This window comes from Macaca mulatta, chromosome 3 (assembly GCF_049350105.2).
Source record: "Macaca mulatta isolate MMU2019108-1 chromosome 3, T2T-MMU8v2.0, whole genome shotgun sequence".
In the NCBI taxonomy this organism is placed as follows: Eukaryota; Metazoa; Chordata; class Mammalia; order Primates; family Cercopithecidae; genus Macaca; species Macaca mulatta.
The window spans coordinates 129,079,874-129,102,321 of NC_133408.1; the positions used below are offsets into that span (position 1 = coordinate 129,079,874).

Sequence of the window (22,448 nt, forward strand, 5' to 3'; positions counted from 1 at the left end):
GATATCCGGCCGGTTGTTAACACAAGCCAGCGCGTTGCTAGGGGGCGGGGCCAGAGGCTACGGACAGCCGGAGAGCCAAACCACCTGAAAGCCTAATTGCACTCCGCTCCTGGCAGGGCGGGTTTGCAGGGTTGCGGTAAGGAGCCTGCAGGAGGCACCTTGGTAGGCAGCGGGGAGTGGTGCCTTAGGCGCCCAGTGTGTTTCGGTCTTGATAGTCTTGCTTCAAACAGGCATGAGTGGGTGGAGGGGTGAGGGATGTCTATGGCATACCTTAGGCGTGATACGATGGACGGATAGTGTTGAAAGCGTTTCTCTCACCCCAGGGAAATGACCAGTTTTGCTTACATTCCCCAGCTTTTGTCTGTACTTTAGTGGCCCAACTAGATAGTTAAACAAACATAAAAGGTATTGTACAAAATGTTAAAAAGGCTTTTGAGTCAGATTATTGAATGTAGAGCGAGTTATCCCTGGAAGTCCCACTTTTCTCATCTGTAAAAGGACTGTTGTGAGGATTGAATGAGATGACAGTGTTTGTTAAGTGGTGCTTGGCATAGCACCCCTTATGGTCAAGATTATCATTATCTTTATTACTGCTTGAGAACTAAAAATTAAATCCTAAGCCCCCCGACCAACTGAACGGACCCCCTTTTGGCCAAGGGGACCCCCGATAAACCTTAAAAGCTGAATTCCTGGCCCTGACAGGACGGAAGGACGGACACGCCTCGCTATAACCGCCAACCTCCTCCCTTTTCACGCCCCCACACACTCCTCGTTTTTGAGACATGGTCTACTGTGTGCCCCAGGCTGGAGTGCAGTGGCAGGATCGTAGCTCTGCAACCTCCAACCCCTGGCTCAAATGATCCTCCCGCTTCAGCCTCGGGAATAGCTGGGACTACAGGTGCACATGCCACCAAGCTCGGCTCCCCGTCCCTTTGAGGGCTTAGACTCAACAACTGACGAGCATTAATGTTAAAATAGAGATCAGAAGGCTAACAGAATGGACTCTGTGGCAATAACAAATTATAGGCAAGACCTAAGGCCATGCCAGGCAAGAGTTAAGTCACTCACACCTACACTTAAAGAATAACCTATGTTTTAACTGCTGCAATGTTTTTCTTTTTCTCTAGCTGCTAAATAAGAACTGCTCTCGACATAAGCAATATTGAAGTAATTGCAGCTCATCCATGGCCAGATGTTGACTAACAAGATCCTCCTGTTCCACAAGTCATAACTGCAGGTTTGATTGGACAAGGGACTGATTCAGTACCTTTCCCCTGATAAAAGACCACCCACCATGGACTGGTTCTGGCAGGTTTACAGAGACCAAGTACTAGTACATTCACGTCTCTGCTTCTCCTTTTGATGTATAGGGACTTAATGCATTTAAATGTTAAGTTTCCACTCCACAGTGAGCACAGGATGCATGTCACATGCATGTTTATTCAGTACCCCTCTTAGTGAAGATTCACAGCTCCTCTTAAATCTGTTGAATATGTCTGTTTAGCCAACTCATTTGGCATAAAGCTTCTGTTCCAACCCCACCTCCTTCAAAGTGCCTGTTGACTGTCTCTGTGGGAGCATGGGCTTCCCAGCCTGCAGAATGGCCAGCCTGCAGGTTGTAACTCATTATAAGAAATAAAGTCTCCTTTCTAAATTTATAGATCTCATGATTTTTCAGTTGACATGTTGTTGCCTATCCATTGTAGCCTGAATAATAATACAAGAAGGGTCACGACTATAATAGAAAGCTTCTCATGATGATCATCAGTATAATTTAATAACTCAAACACCGTAACTGTGAAAATTAAGAAAAACTTTGACTCTTTTAATCTGTTTTTTAAACTTTCAAAAATTATTCAAGATTTAAATGTACATTTTTGTATCGTCCATAGAATTTATGAATTTAAAATCACGTATAAACTCAATGAAAATAAATATTACTTCATTTCTCAGGACTTCTCATTTCTAGAATGAGGTTGATAAGTGATTTTGAAGGTTCCTTCTACCTCAGACGTTGAATATTTCTGGCCCTAAAAGAAAAATGGGAACACTAGATTGGGACTGGCAGCACTTGATTGTAAATCCTAGCCAAAGAGACCGAGTTTTGTTGAGAGAGTAGTGAGCACTTCTAGCACCTGTTTCCACACTTCTAGTCATTCTTCCACTTTTCTCATTCTCAGCCTTCTGAAACTGAGATCACTGACACTTGGGGTCAAAGTCTATTAACACTTTCCATTTCTCATCCTGTTGTACTAATCTGTAGTATTTTACATTGTTGACCCCTCTCCTCTTTTTCCAACCCCCTTGCCTAGGCTTCCACATTCTTTTTGTTTTTCTTTCATCTCTACAGCTACTCATTGGTATCTATGGGCCCAACACACTTCTGCTGCACCACTCTGCTACCTAGCTACTGATCGATATCTCTTTAGAACCACTCTTAGGCCTTACATCTAGAGGGCAGTTTAGTAGGTCTAAGGTTGCTTCCACCTAGGGAAAGTGCAAACTGTGTTAAGTGTTTTATTCATATGACCTTAATTGCTGTTACACAGTCCAAGTAAACCACATCAAAAGGAGACCAAAACTACTTGGATGAACACAATGGAGTCCTGTGAGAATGGCATCCCAGACCAAGATGGTGGCAGAGAGCTGACAACTGGATTATTTGCATATCTTTTGTGTGGTCATCCTAGCATCTCAGGATCAGGAAAGATGAAGAGGAGGGAGGGGAAAGGAAAAATTTCCACTTAAAGTAGAGCTTGCCTAGGAGACAGCAACTGATTCTTGTATTTTAACACCACAGGCTGAAGCTGATAAGGGTCTTTAAGCCTCAGTGACCTTAGACAGGCACCTTCCTCACTGGACCTAACTGAAGAGACTTTCCTGACTAGTGAACAATGAGATATTTATTTTATTTAACCAACGGCGTAGAGACCTATATATTCATTCTGCCCTATATCCAGAGTGCCAGTTTCCAATGCTTAATTAGCATAAGCCCCATGAGCTCCCCACTTCTAACATTTCAAAACCCCTGACTTTCCCTCCTCAGTGAAATTCTTCACGGAGTAAGTTCTCTTGCTTGGCAAGTTAATAGACTCAGCTTTGTAATTTTTTTTTTTTCTAGCTCTAATGGTATTTGTTTTACTCATGGACAGGTGAGAAGGACAAGGATAGAGAGGTCTTCAAACACCCCACAGCCAGCCATCTTGGGTGAATTACTGCAGTTTTCCAAAGGTGCCAGCAGGATTCCTCCTGCATAACATTTGCTTTATGTTGTACATGCCACTGTCTTCAGATGGCTAATCCCTATGAAATTCAGTTCACATGACATTTTCTAGGAAATCTTTACATCCTCTGTGTTGGGTGCCACCTTGTCTGTCATTCTGTTTTTGTACTCATCACATACTTAATGGTATCAACTGGTTCAGCAACTGGATCCCTTCCTACTGTACTGAGATTCTTGACAGTTACTGTGATATGCACCCCAGACCCTCAGCATACTGTCTAGAGCAGTAGTTTTCAAAACCTAAAGTGTATCAGAATCATCTGGAGAAATAGTTAAAACAGAATCTTGAGCCCTACCTGCAGAGTCTCTGCTTCAATAAGTCTGGGTGAGGCCCAAGGATATGCGTTTTTAACCAGTTCCCAAACAATGTTGATGCTATTGGTCTAGAGAACATACTTTGGGACTTCCTGGTCCATATCATACTAGTTACTCAAAAAATGTTCATTAAAAGATTTCAAGGATTATAAATTACTTTTTATTTTGATTTGAAGCCAAATTAAAGCATTTTGTAAGTTTTCCAAAGTAAGGTAAATACTCCACGTCCTTGCTACTCAAAATGGGGTCCTTGGGTTACCTGCACTGGCATTACTAGGGGCTCTGTTAGGAATGGAGACTCTCTTGCCCCGTGGTGGACCTACTGACTCAGAATCTCCATTTTAACAAGATCATCAGGTGATCAGTACACACATCAAAATTTGAGAAGCATTGCTCGTGTGTGTGTGTGTACTTGTGTGTGTGTGTTGTCACTATTATTGCTTTGGAGTAGTTTTAATGGCCTCCATAAAATTGGCTTTCACTAATTATTCCATTTGTGGATTTTCCAAGTCCTTTGTTCCTAAATAATACTGGGTTTACTTTTCTTCTTGGTAAGTGCACAAAGATTAAGCTTCATGAAAGCTTTAACTGTTTATATTAGGTATGTTGACTTAATTTTAATCATTATTCATTGATTCTTCTGTTATGACACAAAAACGCAGAAGGGTGAAAGGGTGAAATGACTACTGAAGGAGTAAATTATTTCAGCAAAAAGATAGAGAAACATGAGAAATGAGTTATACCTAGAGAAGAGAAATGCTTGAATCTGGTAACAATTCTGCAGAATTTAGTATCTCTGTTAAGTTACAAATTGCAATTTCTTAGTAGCACCTGTAGACTTAAAGATTAACTGGAAGTTTTAATAATATATTGACTTACAATTTTTACTTTTAGAAGTAACAAAGAAAGCTAAATATGTTTTAAAATAAATATATTACAAATTGTGGTTCTATTTTCCTTCTGATTTTTTCTTGTTTATACTCTGCCTAATTAGCAGTGTTTAGTAAAATTATAATTATTTCTAATTATATGAATAATTATATATTCTTGAATTAAGAATGTGTTTAATAAGTATTTTAGACTACATATGAATTTGGTAGTCTCTAATGCCAGATGTTCTACAGATGTTCTAAATGTTCAAGCAAATGTTATTCCTTTCTTAATTAGAGTAATTTATTTTAAATAAAGAATGTTTATAGCACATATGAAATCTAATCATAGTTTTTAATAGGATAGCTTTAGGGAAATTCTGTAACAGAAGAAATGCATACAAAACTAGAGTTTATTACACTTAATTTTTTTTTTTTTTTTTTTTTGAGACAGGGCTCACTGTGTCACCCAGGCTGGGATGCAGTGACATGATCTCTGCTCGCTGCAGCCCCAACCTCCCTGGGCTCAGGTGATCCTCCCACCTCCCACCTCTCACCTCCCACCTTAGCCTCCCGAGCAGCTGGAACTACAAGTGCATGCCACCATGTCTGGCTAATTTTTGTTATTTTTTGTAGAGATGGGGTTTCACCATGTTGTCCAGGTTGGTCTTGAACTCCTGAGTTCAAATGATCTGCCCACTTTTGCCTCCCAAAGTGCTAGGATCACAGGCGTGAGCCACCACTCCCAGCCTATACTTCACTGTTTTAAAAAATTTTTTCAGGTTGACAGCATAGAAACAAGGCCTAAAAACAAAACAAAAGTAATTACGTCTTTCCAACAGAATCATTAATGCACATTTGGGAAGAATAAGTACGTGGAACAGAAAACGAAAGTAAAAGAATAGTCACCCCTGAAGTCAACCATTCTGATGAAAATTATACCAACAATAACCCAAACTGCAAGTGATTTTTAAGTAGGAAGCTGCAGGAACTACTCATGTTTAGTGGAAAAGTAAACAGATTATAATAAATGAAAAGAAGAATTTATAAAGCGCTACTTTTACCCAATCAAAGCTTCAGTTCCATGACATGGGAATAATTATATGAAAAAAATGTTCCTGAGATTTTAGAATAACTATTATTGTGTTTAAATGGTGGGTGGTTATAGTGCAATTATCCCAGGATGGAACTGTCTTTATTGTGGAGCAAGATTAATCAGACAAGTTTGTTCTAATGACATTAATTATTTGAGTTCTATATCTAAATTGACTTGTTCTGATTCTGTGAACCTTGTGTTAGTTTTTGAGGACTGCTGTAACAAATACCACAGACTGGGTGGCTTTAACAACAGAAATTTATTTTGTTACAGTTCTGGAGGCTAGAAGTTGAAGACTAAGGTGCTGGCAGGATTGATTTCATCTTGAGGCATCTCTCCTTGGCGTGCCGTCTTCTCCCTTTTACTTCACGTGTTCTTCCCTCTGTGCATGCCTGATTCCTAATCTCCTCTTCCTATGAGGACACCAATCATATTGGATTAGGGCCCAACTGTATGACCTCACTTTACCTCTTTAAAGATCCTGTCACCAAATACATTCTGAGGTAGTGTGGGAGTTAGGATTTCAATGTAGCAATTTTGAGGAAATTCAATTCAGCTCATAACAGATCCCAATATATTTTGAATTATAACTTGAATTCTTATAAACAGCAGATTCAAGAAAAGAGTATGTTTAATTAAGGCACAAATGGTATTCTTGACTACAGGACACTGATATTTCACACAGTAGTACTAAGTTACTATTCTGATTTAACAGTGTATCACTGTACATTTGATCAATGTGAATCTGCCCATGAGGGGTTTCTCTACTCTCAGGGGTCTTAACAAATCTGGATTTTGAGTCTGCAGGGTCCTGTGCCTGACTTTCTCAAAGTCATCATTTGTCTCTTGTTTCACTTCCCATTGGAAGAATCCACTACCTAAAGTACTGTACTAGTCTAGGTTCCCCAAGCCTGCCATAAATAAACACCAACATTCACCTGCTGCCACTCTGTGGGGAGTACTATCTCTGAGAAACAGAAGTGAGGAAAAAAATGGAAGTGAGGCACTAGGAGAAGGGAACACAAACGCAGGTGTTACTGAGCTGGTTATAGGTGGCAACAAGTGCAGTTAATTGCTCGGTCTTTGAGGAGATTTTCATGAAGGTCTTCTGAATTACTGCACTTTAGAACAGCCTATCTGGGGGAAAGGAAGGGAGAATTTATCTGCTAGCTTCATTTTGTGCTGTATCTCCTTGTTCAAAGTTCACTCCTTAAGTAGGGTTGCCAGATTTAGAAAAATTTAAAAAAGTCCATGCTTATAATAAAAAGTAATTTCTTGTTTGTCTGCAATTCAAATTTAACTGAGAGTCCTGTATTTTACCTGACAATCCTACTCTCAGGATATTAGCACCTAAGCATTTCCAGGCAGCAGCTGGGGAAGCCAGAACCTCCACGGACAGATCTGGTGCACAGGTACAAAGGTCAGTTTCTCCTTGTCAATGGCACCGTGTACAGGACTCATCAACATATAGCAGTGTGGCGGTGGTGGTAGTGGCAGCAGCAGCAGAAACTCCTCTTTAGGACAATAGGGTAGCGCTAGGCCACTGGCCAGGAGGCAAGGCATGAGGCAGAAGCAGTGATGGGAAGGGCATGAGGAAGAGGCAAAAGGTTTTAGGCATGGCTGCACGGATGTGGGGTAATAAAAAACATAATTTTCTATAAAAATGAGTAATGATTTATTATAAAATCTCTTTAGTATCCATCATAGACCATATTATACTAGATACTGGGGATTTAGTAGTAAATAAGATAAAATTTCTGCTAGCAGGGGGTTTACAGAATAGCTTGAATATTGTGTGTGTTCTGATTTAAAGATGCTTAATGAATGCTAGTAAAATGAAATAATATAATAAAATCAATGTAAATGGAGGTTTTTCTAAATGACTACTTCAGTAAAAACAAACAAAATCCCTCCAAAACTATCACGTGTATTGCTTTCTGGATGCTTCTGAAAAGAAATAACTCAGAAAATTATTAGAAGGCCTCCATCAAATACTGGAATTATTATTCAGTAAGAAAAAAAATCCACGTGTATACAACATTTCAAAACAGAAGTTAAAGCATTAAATTACTTTTTATTTAAATGTTTATAAGGCAGTATGAGAATGATAGAAAACATGTGTAATTTGATAGCAATATTTTGGAGATTACAGAGTTTTAGTAATTACCAATTACACAGTTAAAAAGAAGACAATATATTCCAAGCAGATACAAAATATCTAGTGAAAGATCAAGGCAAGAAAATGAGTATAACTAATTGACAATGGAAAATCACTTTTAATGTGAATTGCACATTATCCTTTAAAAGCTTTCAAAAGTAAGAATTATTGCAGTCTAGTTAATTCAGACAGTGTTAAACAGTATCAGGATAAAGAACTGTAGGGCAGAAAGGATTAATTTTCACGTCATGTAACAAACCCAGATTTACAATGGCTGAAATGCAGGAAAAAGCAGTGGAAGTAGGGAAGTAGTCAAGGTCTTTCTGGTCTCTAATCTGCCTTCCTCTTTGGGTGTGGCCTTGATCTTCTGGGGACAGCTGCCAGGGCTCCTGTTATATCCACAATGCCAGCAGCAAGATGAAGGGATGAAAAAGAACACATGCTGCCTTCCTTTGAGGAGACTTCATCTCACTGGCCAACACTCAGTCACATGTACACCTAACTGCAAGGACAGTTCAGGAATGCAATGGGCAGCAGCTTTTAAAGGAGTCAATAGGAAGACAAATTCCAGTTCCAGCTCAGTCTGAATATCTGCAAAGCTGCAAAAGATCTTTAAAGACAATTGCAAGAGAATATTTCCTTAAAGTTGGCAATTTGGAGATCATACAAAAGCATCTGCTTTTGTGATTTAATTTAGCTCATCTGGCCACTGGAAGAATCCATACAGTTTGCCTTAATTTTGGATGAATGCACGATGGAAATTCAATAATTTAGAAAGTTAAAAAAACTCAGTATGTTAGGCTGAACAAAACATTTTTAGTATATGGACAGAATCTCTGAAAATTAAGCACTGTATAATTTTCTCATACTAAAAAAAAAGTGAAGAACCCATTCATTCATGTAAAATTCACTGTTTAAAGGTAAAAACAGATTGAGTTTCCACTGAAATTATTACATTTCATTCAGGGCTAATCATTTGTACTGAATATATATCAGAATTTGTTTTACTGATTGATGAACAATTGAAGGTAGGGCATCTCATTTCATAATATAAATCTTAACACTGTGAGGTGTGTTAAACTATGTATGTATCCTGCTTTAAGTCATGGATTTACAAAATAATTTCAACACATTTTAGGCTGTTTACTTATTTCAAAACAGGGATTTCATAGACTGACACAGGTATAATTAGTTCATTGTTCACAGTATTCCTAAATAAATATTTACTTACTACATTTATGATACTTTATTTAAAATATCACATTAGAAACTTTAAATATTTCATAAATAAATCTCTTTTTTGGGGGGAAACTCTGTACAGAATTTATTATGAAATAGCTTAATGGCAAGTGGTAATTTAGAAGAATTAAGTTATCATATTAGATAGGAGATATATGAAAATATTTTAAAATTGTGTATATTCTTGTAGCCCTTTTATACAAGTAATTTCTATAATTTGATTGTAATGAAAGTATAATATACTTTAAGTTACTATTATCAGATTAATTTTTGAAAGAAAAATTCCTTAATCAAGCCAAGGTTATGCTGCTTTATAAGAAATTAATCAGGTAGTTTAACACTAGAGCTCATTAGCCAACCTGTATGTAGCACAAAATAATCATCTCTGATAAATACCTATAAATATATTTTATTCATACTTTTAAATATTTTACAGTTTAAATAAAAACCTTACATGTAGACAATCTGGGCTAAATTTCCATGTATATTTTGAAAAATAATGTTAGCATGAATATATTCCTATTTAAATATGATTTTAAATGTTCTTAATACAGGAGACATATGAAATATATACATAAAAGCTAAGTAGCATGATACAGCTCATGGTTATTTTCCTCATAGGAAAAAAGTTACTTGATTTTTTTTCTTTTTGCATAGGATTAAGACTGAGTATCTTTTCTACATTCTTTTAATTTTCTAAAGGGCACTTCTCAAAACACAGACCAGGTAGCAAATCTCCACTGCTCTAAGGTTCTCACCACCACTTTCTCACATCTAGCAATAGTAGAATTCAGTCCTACTTCTGAGGCCAGAAGAATGGTTCAGAAAAATAATGATTATAAAAAAATAACAATTAAGAAAAATAATCACATAGAATTAAAATAAAGCAACTAAACATCATAGTTTTGCATTTTTAGAAAAGCATTTAAACATTTAGAATTATAGTAAATATGTTACATTTATTCTAAAACTTCAAAATTATTCAGTTTTTGTAGTACTGAAAAGAAGATAGTGCCATTCGAAACAACAGATGTATCTTTTATACATTTTCACAAAAGTTTGTTTTTCATATTTTTAAAGGCCTCATTTATCTGTAACAGTGATATTTTTAGAGTATTGGCTACTTAATACATACATGCAACAATATATGCTTTAATAGTCATCTAACTTTTAGGAATATTTCATTTCGTTTTCACATTAAACGGTTAAGCATAGTGTTAACTGGAATTTAAGGAACAAGAAAATACTGAAAATATGCTGTTATTTTCATTAGTTCACTATAATAGAATGTTTAGGTATTTGCCCATAAAAGTTATCATTGCCCAACTGAATTCCCACCAAGAACTAACAAGTGATTATCAAGTGGGGAGAAATATAATTAAAATAAAGAAAAGAGAGAGCTCAGTTAGAAAGTACAAGATAATAAAATTCACCAAGAGGAGAACATTAGAGAATCATGAGTGAATTACCAAACTGACAATGCAGTTGTAGGAAAAGAGCCACTGGTGGGAAAGGTAGTCTCTACTAAATAAAAGTCTTTTTATTGTTGGCAGCTGGATTCAGTAGTACTTATGTGGGTAAGTTTAGAAATGTTATAATTTCAGGAAGAGGAATGCATATAATTGTATCTTGTCTATAATTTTCTATTTTAATAAAGAAATAGCAAATGGGGGTGGGGGAAATGTAGGACATTCTACGGTTTGAGCAAAATGCAATTAAATGTGGAAGGACAGCACTGAAAAATTTTATGAATAATCTGTATGATTACATGTCTCTAGAGTAGATTTATAATTAGCCACTTGCCCTAATATCCTTCATGCTTGTAAATTGCTACCTAATGAATGGTTATGCAGGCAGGAGAACTTCTCAGGAAGAGAAAAGGAGAAAACCAGGTCTACAGAGATTTTTGAAAGACTCTATGGGATCTCAGCAATTTGTTAACACTGCTAGGGCCCTTCACTGCATAGGGAGGCATATGGACTGCCACGGGTCTCAAGGCTCATGTTACAACCAAGAATAGGGTAACTGTGAATTACCCTACAAGCAGTCATAAGTTTATTATAATAATATTTTTATACAATTTTTGGATGCACCCAACCCACTCTAAAGAATGTCAGTGACTTTATACAAAAGAGGAAGCATCTAGATTGGCATTGTGAACACAATGCACAGGGCTGCGGCGGGAGCTCTAGAGCCTAGTGGTTAAAACCGTGGCCTCTGGAATATGACTACCTGGACTTGAGTGCTCACTCCACCATTTATTAACTGCATGACCTTTGGAAAATAACTTTTCTATCCTTTGGTCCCTCATATGTAAAATGAAGATAATAACTACTTATCTTACGGGGTTGTTCTAAGTATTAAATGAGATAATACAAGTAAAGTACTTAGAACCATGCCTGGCACATCACAATCCCTCAAAGAACATCAGTATAATCCCATACCATAGCAAGTGGTGACTGGTTAAGGTGCGACAAAGGTCAGCTGACAGACTACTTGTGTGCAAACTTGATACTTTTGTTCTAAGTATGAACTATTATACAATTCCCAGGATTGGTACTGTATTAAGAGATAGCACTTTTGGAGGCCAAATGTTACTGAATCCTCTTCCTGATCAGTATATTAATATGAAAATGAAACTGCTCTGTAGCACAATAAAGAATAAAAGCTTTCATGAGGTATGTATTATCAGTATGTATTTCATGTCTCCAATATATTTTAAATATAATTTCAGGTTTAATTTGTCTTTTTAATTTGTGTCTGTTCATATAATCACATTGCTTCATATAATTAATTTCATCCTTCAAATCCTATTTTATGAGAGAAATATAGGAATGCTATCATGCACCCTTACCTAGATGCTAATATAATATGTCCTTTCTTAAAAATAACATATGATAATGCATTTCTACTTTTTAAGTTGAATATTAAAATCTTAATCTTCAGAAAAAAATGTATATCCATTAAATTATTTTAAAAGCTTAAAATTCTGTTGGTTTGCAAATTGTTTTTAAAATTGTATCTATATTATTAACTGTAAGTATTTTTGCCTGATTATGAAATATAAAGTAACAATAGGGTTACAGTTGGGCAAAACAAAACATACCTAAATTACAATAATATATTGACTAGAAAAATTCATATTGGCAAACATGACATTTGTGAAAATTAATTTGAAGAAAACTCTATCACTAATTCAGTTGAAATCTCATTTAACAAGTTTCAACCCACAATAATTTGACAGCATACTTGTAACTGAATGTAGAAGTCATAAAAATAATGGCATGAGTAGAATTTTATATGGCAGCTGTGAACACCATTTATCATCACATTACTGTGACCCTCTCTGGGGAGACATGAGGAATTGTTCCTCCAATACCTTCTTCCAGAAATTGGCTCTTTTCCCAGCCTTTTTTAATTCGTTTTAGCTTTCGGCTTATACATGGAAGGAATAAAATGATCTTACCCAGAATTACAACTGAGGGCAAAACAAGAGCAAGAACAAAGTTTGGCGGTGTATAAAATCTGTAGTACTCTTCTTCAAAAGCTCGTTTCCATCCATAAATTAAAACGTGGAAAGTACTTATGAGCAGAGCGACATATCCAAGCGTAGACTTGGGCCAGGAGAGAAAGGAAAAGAAACAAAGAATAAGAAACAAATGACTGAAACCCATAAATTAAGTTCAAGATATACCGTGTTTATATTTTGATAAAACTATTTTGTCTTAAATTATCAAGTTAACCTTTGTCCTCTACTGAATTAAACAATATTAATATTTTTATATATGCATATATATGTATTATTTATATGCACACCTTATGTTACACAAATGAGGCGCGATTGCACACACTTCAATATTCTTACTACTTCATTTATTTTATCAAGAACATTTTCCTCATGTCATTAAGTATGAAGATGAATTAATACTGTATAATATTCTATTGAATGGATGTGCATAATTTATTCAACCATTCCTTTTTGTTGATAATTTACTGTTTCCAATTTTCCTCAACTATAAATGTCATGTTAGGCCATTTTCCATATTTTGATTTATTTTCTTAGGACTGGTTTCTAATAGTAGGATTATTGGTCAAAACATCTAGCTTTTCCTTAAGGGTACTGATACATACTGCTAAACTCTTCTTTATAAAAATTATTCACATTTCCACCAGTTGTGTATTAAAGAAATGTGTGTGTGTATATATGTGTGTGTGTGAGTGTGTGTGTACACATACACATAAATACAGTCATGTGCCACATAAGGGCATTTTGGTCAACTATGGACTGCATATACAACAGTGGTCCCACAAGATTATATACCCTATTTTTACTGTACCTTTTCTATGTTTAGATATGTTTAGGTACACAAATATTTACCATTGTGTTACAAGTGCATATAGTATTCAGTACAGTAACATGCTGTACAGGTTTGTAGCCTGGGAGCAATAGGTCACGGTTTGTATAAATATGCTCTATGATGTTCACGTGACAAAATTGCCTCATTGCTCAGAATGTTCCCCATTGTTAGGTGACACATACCTGTTAATACATAAACAGATATATGATAAAATTAAATAAACTCATTTAAAATTATTAAAATTAATTAAATTAAAATTAAATGAGCATCCTCATGGGCACACACACACATATACACACTGGTTAATAGGCAAGTATGAAAAATCCTGCAGTATTAATATAAACAAGAATTCAAATACAGAGTTTAATAAGAATACTTCAGTTAGGCACTTTACAGGTTAAATTCTAAAAGATCACCATTCTTTAGTTTGCTAAATTATTATGTTTAAGACTGCTTACTTTGAAAAATAGTCTGTTATAGAAAAGTAATATTACATCCGTATAATGATGTAATGTCTAACTTTACTGAGAAAATATCAACCCTCCGGCAGGCAAAATATTTGCAATTACTCATCTAAATTTATAATGATAATTTGCATCTGTCTAGAACCTTCTATTTCTTTTCAGGTATGTTTAAACTAGCTGTTGGGAAAGTACTCTCCCTTTTCTTTGAAAAGGAAAAATAAATTCAGATAAGCATTATGGCCTTGCTTTGAATGAGATTTTTACATGACCTTAAAAAAAACAAGCAAATAAGCAATGAAACGAAACAAAACTTAAGTGTACCACCAAAGGACATGAATTTGTCTACTGTGCTGTAAACCATTTGGATACAACCAGTACAGATTTTGTAAAAATACAAGAAGGGTCCATGTTTCAGTCATGTATTTTTAAAATATGCAACCTTATTATTTAGATATTATTGGAGAGGGTGAATGTTTAACTTATTAAATACCATGGTGGTTTGAAATCCCTTTACAGACATCCATACATATTAGTGTACTACTGATACACTAAATACCTGTACTAACAAAATTCTTAAGGCTGGCTGCATGTTATAATCCATTAATCTAGTTACCTAGTTTGCCACTGCTTGTGTTTGTATGTGTGTGTATATACACACACATTTCTTTAAAATATTCAGATTGACACTCCCACTTGAGTTCAAATTAATAAGATTTTTCTGGACAGATCAAGATGACTCAAAACATAAAATAAATTTTCGTTAACTTGGCTAATAATAAATTGACTTGCAACATTAAATTTGATCTAAGCTCATCCTTCCCCACTTTCATTTTTTTTTTCTCTTTTAAGGTAACTTTTCATTCTTAACATAGGAAGGCAGTGCTGTCAAAGTCTTCCAGTACAATCATATACTGACTGGTGTTTCACTTACTCAACCAGAGCAGTCCTAAGCTGCCTTCCAGCATAATGTATCTAGATGCATAAATACACTCTCAAAGGCACCCTTTTTATAAGGAAAAGATTTAAAATTCAGTTGTTCTTAACAAGGAAATCCTATCCTGCACAGTCCTTGACCAAACAAAACCCCACATACCTGAATAAAACTGAATTCTCTCCAGTTTAAAGCATTGCTCACTGAAGGGATAGAAGTGACTGCCAGGAGGGAAAGTAAGCCAAGGCTCATTATGCCAAAGGAGATATACATTTCAATTCTCCAAACTTCTTCCTCGTTCCAAGAGTTTTCAATATTTGCATGAACCTAACAAGAAAGCAAATGTGAACTTCCTTTGTTTAGTAGAACATTAACTGATTCAGCAGAGTTCACTCTTGGCATAAGAAGAACCTGGTCATATATAGACATATTTAAGTTGCACTAATTCAGTCTAACAAACCATTATAGAGAACATGTTACTGGATGATACTGCTCCAGGTGTAGGGGAAAAGAGAATTAAACAAAAGGAGGACAAAACTTTCTCTTTCCTTGTATACGTGCTAGAATAAAGGGGCAAAGCTTTGCCATCACATTTGTAATACATCATCATTACAGGGACTCTGGAGTCCAACACCATAAAATGCCTAGTGGTTGGTTCTAGGGTGACACAAAAGAAGTTACTGGAGTTAAACTTAGTTTCGAAGTACTTTTACAAGCTGGTTTAAACTTGGTTGAATATCTGGGATACAGTCTGGCCTTAGTTCAACTTGGATCCAGGCAGGGAATTTCTAAACTACGTCAGTATCTTCTTCCATCACATGAATAATATATCTCTGTTTTGTCTTTCTTCTCATCTTCTCTTCCTAGAAAGCTATGATTTCCCTGGCTATAAAGGCCAATGGAGCTCAAATATTTCTCCACTTGAACTGCCTAATTTAATATGATTCCCAACTCTCTGACTGTGTCATTTATATGCAGTATTTTTCCAAACATCTTTTACTTACATTGATAATGTGTGTATAATCAAGTCAGACAGTTAACTCTGAATTTGTGGTATTCTGTGTAGGGACTACCTTTAGAAGTTCTATTTACACTCAGAATATAATTAGAGTATAAATCAAGTATTGGACTCCATCAGCTGAAATTTTTTATTTAAATAAGTATCTATTAATGGAAAACAGATTCTAACTTAACAACAGTTTAACTTTGTCCAATTCCAGTTAACAAAACATACTTAAAATTTAACAACAACAAAAAGCTGCTTCTTAACCATTAGTTCCCTGAGGCAATCATACCATTATCTTAAAAGAGGCCCCAGAGTTGCTACCATCTTCTTATTTGATATCTATACAATACAGAATAACAGCATTACCCAGTGTACTCAGAGACTACAACCTGGATCTACCTGCTCTCCCAGTTCATTCATTCATCCCACAAATGGGCTGTTGGAGTGTCCACAATGTCTAGGCTCAGATCTAGGCACTGGGTATGTATCAGTGAAAAAGATGGACAAAGATCCCTCTTCTCATGAACTTACATTCTGAGGGGGGAAGGCAAACACTGGTAAATGTATTTTTAACATGGAAGTCAAGTGTGTTAGAAGATGGTAAGCGTTATTAAAAAAAGAAAGGTAGAGCAGGGTAAGTCAGCGGGATTCGGAATACTGGTTGGGGTGGAGGCAGCAGCATTTAAAATGGTATCCAGCGTAGGACTCACTGAAAAGGTGAGATCTGGGCAAATGACTGGAAGGAGGTAAGGGAGCCAACTGAGCAACTATAAAAGCCTTAGTATCTCATTAAGAGAAGTGTTTTTTTCCCCCAGAAAGTGAATGGCTTAAAGGTTATCAATCTACTAATTAGAAAAATATTATTTTAGGTTTTATTGTTGAAACAAGCTTAATTACTAGATGCCACATACTTGGACTATGATGCCTTCGATCCTTACAAAACGCACATGCTTTTACACATTTGTTTTGGTGCAATGTTCTTGGCTTTCATTGAGAAATGTTATACCAAACAGCTTCAGGGAAACCCCTTAAATTACATTTGTGGATTGGGAATTATGGAGGAAAACCATAGTCTAGCTCATCATCAAGCCCCTTCCATGAAATGCTCCCTAAGATTTTTTTTTTTTTGAGAGCTAAGTGCTAGAAAAGCTTCACCCGTGGAACTATTGTTTTCTAGTTTTTGATAACAAGAGCTTTGTAAATAATAGGGTCTCCTTTCTCATCGTGTTGAAAATCTCAAAGCCAAAAGAGAAGCTGTGCAGACACTCTCAGCAGAGGTGTATTCGACTTTTTTCTCCTGATCTTGTCTTCCTGTTCTGCTTTGTATTTTTACCAGTTCTAATTTTATCGTATATATTTACTGAGAGTTGCCTCATCATTTTGTGGAGCACGACCAATTATAAAACATTAAAACAATGAATTGTTGAATATTGAAAGCACTCATTGCAATTATAACATTGAAAAAAGGGGAGAACCCAACCCTCTACGTTTCTGCTTTTATTCTGTAAGGAAAAGGATGGTAGCAGCCTTTACTTGAAATAATTTTGAATTAGCCACATAATTCTTACGTGAAAACATTGTTTAAAGAACAATTATTTCCCCTCCCATAGTATACAAAAATCAAATTTCCATTAAAAGGCATGCAAAATTTTATGTTTTATAATTTATACTAATAAAAAGTATTTTACTAGCATCAGATAAATAACAAGCATGTTCAGTACCTGCTGATAAGCCATGTTGAGAAACAAATATCTCTCTGACCTTCTCATTGGTAAGCAGAGGCTGTAGGCAACATGGACCACAGTGAAGAAAAAACTTAGTAATCCGAGCTGTTTTCTACACTGCAACCAGGTTTCCAACCAAGGTGGAAATCTCCTATACTTGGTGCCGTAATAAAGTTGATAAGCAGCTGCCAGGAGACCTGCTAGGTATACCAGGGAGAGCAAAGTAATGGCAACTATAGGTAAGGTTTTATTCACAATCTCAATAGGAATTTTGTAAAAGTCACTCTGTTGGTTTCTAGCATATGGATGAATCACATCTCTGACAAAGGAATAAAGGAAAAAAAATGTGGCCAAGCTTATAGCTACCACCACTGGCCCTCTCCAGAGAGTAAAGAGTCGTAGGGGTAAATTTTCAATCTCTCTGGCTGATGATAAGGATCCCAAGTCAACGGGAATGAAATTCAACTGGCGGGCAAGTTCAATAACCTGTTGTCGGGCTTGAATATTGTTGCTGCATATATGAACCTGTGGGAAAAATAAAAAGACTCAGCATTATCACCGTTGTTTATAAAAATGGTAGCAATCGCATGCTCCACTTATGGAGCATCACCTGTAATGAACCTGAGTGATGCAAATGGTTAAAGTTCAGGAGATAAGGCATTTATGAATGTATTAACCTATTACTAATAGGTTTTAAACAGTGTCATGAGAACAAAAAAGTCCTTGCCACTTATGATAACAGGACAATAAAATGCAGGAAAATGTAGCTGCAACCTCGAGCGTCAGAGGGGATCCCCCAGGTGGCGGGGGGGGGCAGGTGGAAAGAAAAGTGTACTCTTCTAGGCATAGTTCAGTAGCAGCAGCCGGGTAAGGCCTCCTCTCCAGGGGTTTAGGTGGACTTTGAGCTGCTGGTCATGCCCCTGCCCCACTCCACTTCCCTAATTCCCACAGAGGACAGTGTGGGGCTGGCACTCCCTGCTGTCATGAACAATATGTAGTTTTAGCACTGTAGCAGTTCTGTCTAGTAGTATGAGTGCAAACACTGCCCTTTACAGATATTTAGCATGACTGGAAGTGGGCATGCACTTTGGATGGCCATCTGCAATTAAAACCTTTAAATTATGTCATGATGCTATATTTTTAAATAAAATTTAATAAGATTTTAAATAAAATTTAGGTTTAGAAACCAATACACCAAGTATCTCAGAAAAACCATAATAATCTCAGGTATACTATTTCATTGGTCAGTATATTAAATTCTTTCATCTCTAAATAATGATGATATACCTGGCAAGTAAAAAAATTATAAGGCTTAGTTAATTTAAATAGAAAAGCAACTGTCCTTTTCTAAGACAAAGATACTACTTTTACAGAAACTCTAATGACGTGATGGGTGGAGGCAAGGGTAGGCTTTCAAACTATCGAAATCTGTTAGATACTATAATATAGTTGAAAATTCAACAAGTGTTTATTGAGCCCCAAGTTCATTACTGAAGTGAGCTGCTATTACTAATGGGTAGGCCACTTCATTCAAGGCTAGAAAAATATTGCTATAAAGTCTCCAAATAATGTTTGGGGAAAACAAATTCCTAAATATATCCCTAAAGATGTTTGTATAAGGACTCTAAAATAGACCACATAGAAATATTTGCATGTTTCTATTTATGTAATGGTGACAATATAACACTCTTTGGATTATTAATCTCAGATAACATTAGCCAGATGAAGGACAAATCCTATTTGAATGAATATTATATAATCATTTATGAACTTTTAAAATAGAGGTCCTTTTATAACAGAAGTAAGAAAAAAGTATTCTAAATTAATTCATTACAGTCGTGACAATGGTGGAATAAATTTTTTTAAAAACTCATTTGGAAAAAATTTTGTATAAATTATAATATGACATAATATGATATAATAAGTCTAAAAATAAACCAAACATTCAAAATAAAGGCACAAACACTACAAAATACAAATTTAGACTATTTTGTAGCTTATTTTGAATTTCATCACTGTTCCACATTTTTTTCTGTTAAAAATTTAAATTTGGTATAAATATGGGTATATGATTAAATTCAGGTTTGTCTCACAGGTCCTGGTTCTAATTTGCTTATTCTATATCTACTGCTAAACTTTGGTGGATATGCAAAAGAAAAAAAAGATTCAGAAATAGCCTGTAGAAAAGCATATGTTCTTTTAGTCATTAAAATAAAGACTGGAAAGTAAATGGTTATCATGACTCTGATATACAGCATACAATGATATAATACTTAAACTTATTTTCTAAGGAATCGAATCAATTGTCTTTACGGACAAAAACAATAAAAGTGTTTTATAATCATGCTTAATTATAATGCATAAGCACATTTAAAAAAAATTTTTAACATATTTTATGTGTTTACTTATAAAAGCTCATTCCACAATGGTGTTGACCGAGCTCCCCATCTGCTTTATTCTCAAGTTGAACTGGATGAAGTTCACATTATTTTCCCAGATTTCCACATCATTTTGGGAATGGGAATGTGCCCTTACAAGGTCAGGACATTAATCTTCAGGTGCTCATAATTAATTTTCAAATGATAATCATTGGAAAGTGTCAGAATTTAGTTTTAAAATGTTTGATATTTGTTTAGCTGTTTAACTACAAAATACCAGATACATAAGAATAAAAATGTAAAATACATACCTGCCGGCTGGCATCCTTAGGTCCTAACTGAAGTGCCCAAGCTGAGACAACATTAAATCCTTTGACAATCAAAGAATCTGGGAATAATGACGCCAAATATTCAGCATTGGATTCTGGGTACTGGTTTATCCTCATGTTATTGCTCACATCAATCAGGATTTTACCCACAAGCAGATGTCTTAGGTCCCACAGGGAGGTATAATGTTCTCTATGTATAGCAACAAATATTATATTTGTTTTTGTGAGAGCATCTTCATGATGGGTGACATCTACCACATGAGGAAAAAATTCAGAAGCAAACTTAGGATTTCTACTTCCTATGACCACATGATAGCCACATCTAATAAGTCGAATCGTCAAGGATTTGGCAAAATCTCCACTTCCAATCACACCTACAGTGACTTTCCTTGCATCTTTGATACCATTTATGCCATTAGGTAAAAAAGTTTCACTAAGGCTCTTAGGGCTTCCCATCATAGAGATTGATTCCATGATACAGAACTTCCAAGATCACCAAAAATATCCTAGGGGAGAGAAAATAAAATGTTCATCAGTTACCTATTACTGAACATTAAAACACTTCTAGACATTGTAATACTGTGTATTTCTAGAGGTAAAATATTTCACCACACTTTAACATAGAGCACAGTAAGACACAATTTGTAAGCTAAAAAAGGATCACTATTCTGGTTTCTCTTCATATCATATAAATCTTTCGTGTTTTAAAAAAGCATCTCAATAGGAAAATTAACTGTCACAAAGGTGATGTGCTAAAGTGGGGCTTCTCAAATTTTAATGTGCACACAGATCACTTGGGAATCTTGTTAAAATATAGATTCTGATTGAGTAGGTCTGGAGGGAGGCGCGACATTCTGCATTTCTAATGAAAGCAATACCAGTGCTGGTCTGAAGACCCCTCTTTGAGCAGCAAGGCACTAGTGACGCAGGACAGGAAAGTCCCCAAATTGGGGTTTAGCTCAGGAGGGTACTTGGCTTTGCCTGGGAAAGAATTAAAGGACAAGCTGGTGGTGTTAAACAGCAACGTTTACTGAAGCAGCAGTTTACAGCAGCAGCAGAGGTACTGCTCCTTACAGAGTAGGCCTACCCCGTAGGCAGTGTGCCTAGAGTAGCAGTTCAGCGGCAGCTCTGCACTCATATTTAAACCTAGTTTATTTATATGCAAATTAAGGGGTGATTTATGCAGAAATTTCTAGGATGAGGGTTGTAACTTCTGGGTTGTTGGGCTGTTGCCATGGAAAGGGGTGGTAACTTCTGGGCATTGCCATGGCAATAGTAAACTGACATGGCACACTGGTGGGCATGTCTTATGGGGAGGTGCTTCTGCCCTGACCTCAGTTTGGTCCAGTGTCTGAACCTTGCCTCTGGAGTCAAGATCTGCCTCCTACCTCACTAGAGCACATGAGAAAAGAGACTGAGGTTTTCACTCAGAACTTTTTTGAAAAACACACTTGTAACAAGCATGATTACCCAGCTTCTGAGCAGATCAGAGGCAGCAAATCACAAATGCTGCTAGAGGCAGAGAGGACTGTGATACTAAGTGATGGATCACAAGACAAGAGAAGAAAGAAAAACCATTTTTTAAAAAGCCATTTAAACCAAAACTGTCTAGAGTCATTTGAGGTGGAGGTTATAAAGTTCCCTATATACTTCAGTAGCTAGTGACTTTATCATTAAATGAGAGCTAGATAAATCAGCTAACAATGAACCCTGGCACTTAAATAATATCTTAAGAAAAATAGGCATCAAAATATAACAAAAGAGTAAATACCATGGACTTCTATCATTCACTCTAGATCTTACAATGTATCATTAAGAAAGATAGCTTACCTATGGAAAAAGGGATTAGTAATATGCTTATGGTCTTAAATTATATAATATTTATGAAATCTTTTTCTTCCCCTTTGTAAGAAACATGGCGGTGCTTTGGTCAAGGACAGGCAGAGGTAAGCATCCAGAGTGAGTTTACAGCACAGGCATATAACTTCACTTGTTATCATAGCCATGTAGACATAACAGAGAAGCTCACCACCATCGTTATAACATAGGGAAAACTCATCACTTGGCTCTAAGCCACTATTGTCTGTAAAAGGTATAATTGCCCTGCTGACACTGTACAGGCACTCTTGGGCCCAGAGAAAGAAAGAGTCAGAGCTGTCTGTCTTTGCAGACGGACAGGGGGAGCCAGGACACAGCTTGGCTTGCCCATGCCCAGAGAGAGAAATTGAAATAGTTAAGGTGCTGACTCCAAAGCCAAGGGAGAGCAGGCCCCGCAGCTGTGTGTGGGAGCCACCAGAC

The 22,448-nt window shown here is 36.2% G+C and overlaps 1 protein-coding gene across 7 annotated transcripts in view; it reads right to left on the minus strand.

Annotated features, from left to right (window-relative positions):
• Window positions 1–5,803: 5,803 nt before the first annotated feature.
• STEAP2 (STEAP2 metalloreductase) overlaps window positions 5,804–22,448 on the minus strand; it is a 28,106-nt gene continuing 11,461 nt past the window's right edge. For 3 of the 7 annotated variants that reach the window (XM_028846091.2, XM_077998082.1, XM_028846090.2), the window contains 4 exons: window positions 20,133–20,656; window positions 17,441–17,968; window positions 14,876–15,040; window positions 11,707–12,574 (listed from right to left, as the gene is read on the minus strand). In XM_028846091.2, the coding sequence (XP_028701924.2) occupies window positions 12,287–12,574; window positions 14,876–15,040; window positions 17,441–17,968; window positions 20,133–20,624 (1,473 nt within the window). In that variant the 5' untranslated portion in view covers window positions 20,625–20,656 and the 3' untranslated portion in view covers window positions 11,707–12,286. Of the gene's footprint in view, window positions 5,977–7,603; window positions 8,332–11,706; window positions 12,575–14,875; window positions 15,041–17,440; window positions 17,969–20,132; window positions 20,657–22,448 lie in introns of those variants that run through there. The other 4 variants (XM_077998083.1, XM_015134144.3, XM_015134142.3 and 1 more) reach the window with 2 other exon arrangements.